Raw genomic sequence first — 414 nt, 5'->3', positions numbered from 1 at the left:
GTGTATTTTTCAGTTTTTTTACGTTTTTTTATTCTAAGTACGCGTAACTAAGTATTTTTGTTTGCTTGTGCCGCCACGCCTGTGAACCCTTATTCGCTACCTCATTTTCTCCACTAATCAAACTACACTTGATACAACAGGAAGTGACAAAGGCATACAACTACAGATATCAAACATTATGCAAAACAAAACAACTGTATAACAATTTCTCATGGATGTGACAGGATTCACGACTCAGGCTGAACGGTGTCGAAGCTTCATATATAAAGAGTTATTTTTGTATTCACGAATCACCCCGACTTTGGAGGAGGTCGGATACGCACCGAGCGAGAGACTGCAGCCACCATGAGGGGATTACTCGCTTTTGCCGTGAGTGATTCTAAGAGAACTTTATTTTTACATACACTCGTGTAT

General features: G+C 39.9%; 1 protein-coding gene across 1 annotated transcript in view; it reads left to right on the top strand.

Annotated features, from left to right (window-relative positions):
- Nucleotides 1-274: 274 nt before the first annotated feature.
- The window catches only part of LOC119592476 (integumentary mucin C.1-like), a gene marked incomplete in the record, with an annotated part of 4,500 nt that continues 4,360 nt past the window's right edge, over nucleotides 275-414 (top strand). Inside the window, 1 exon segment of the mRNA XM_037941305.1 lies at nucleotides 275-369. Within this exon segment, the coding sequence (XP_037797233.1) occupies nucleotides 346-369 (24 nt within the window).

The sequence above is a fragment of the Penaeus monodon genome, chromosome 30 (assembly GCF_015228065.2).
Source record: "Penaeus monodon isolate SGIC_2016 chromosome 30, NSTDA_Pmon_1, whole genome shotgun sequence".
Lineage (NCBI taxonomy): Eukaryota > Metazoa > Arthropoda > Malacostraca > Decapoda > Penaeidae > Penaeus > Penaeus monodon.
Note: the sequence above shows the minus strand (reverse complement) of the source record. Positions and strands in the feature narration are given on the sequence as shown.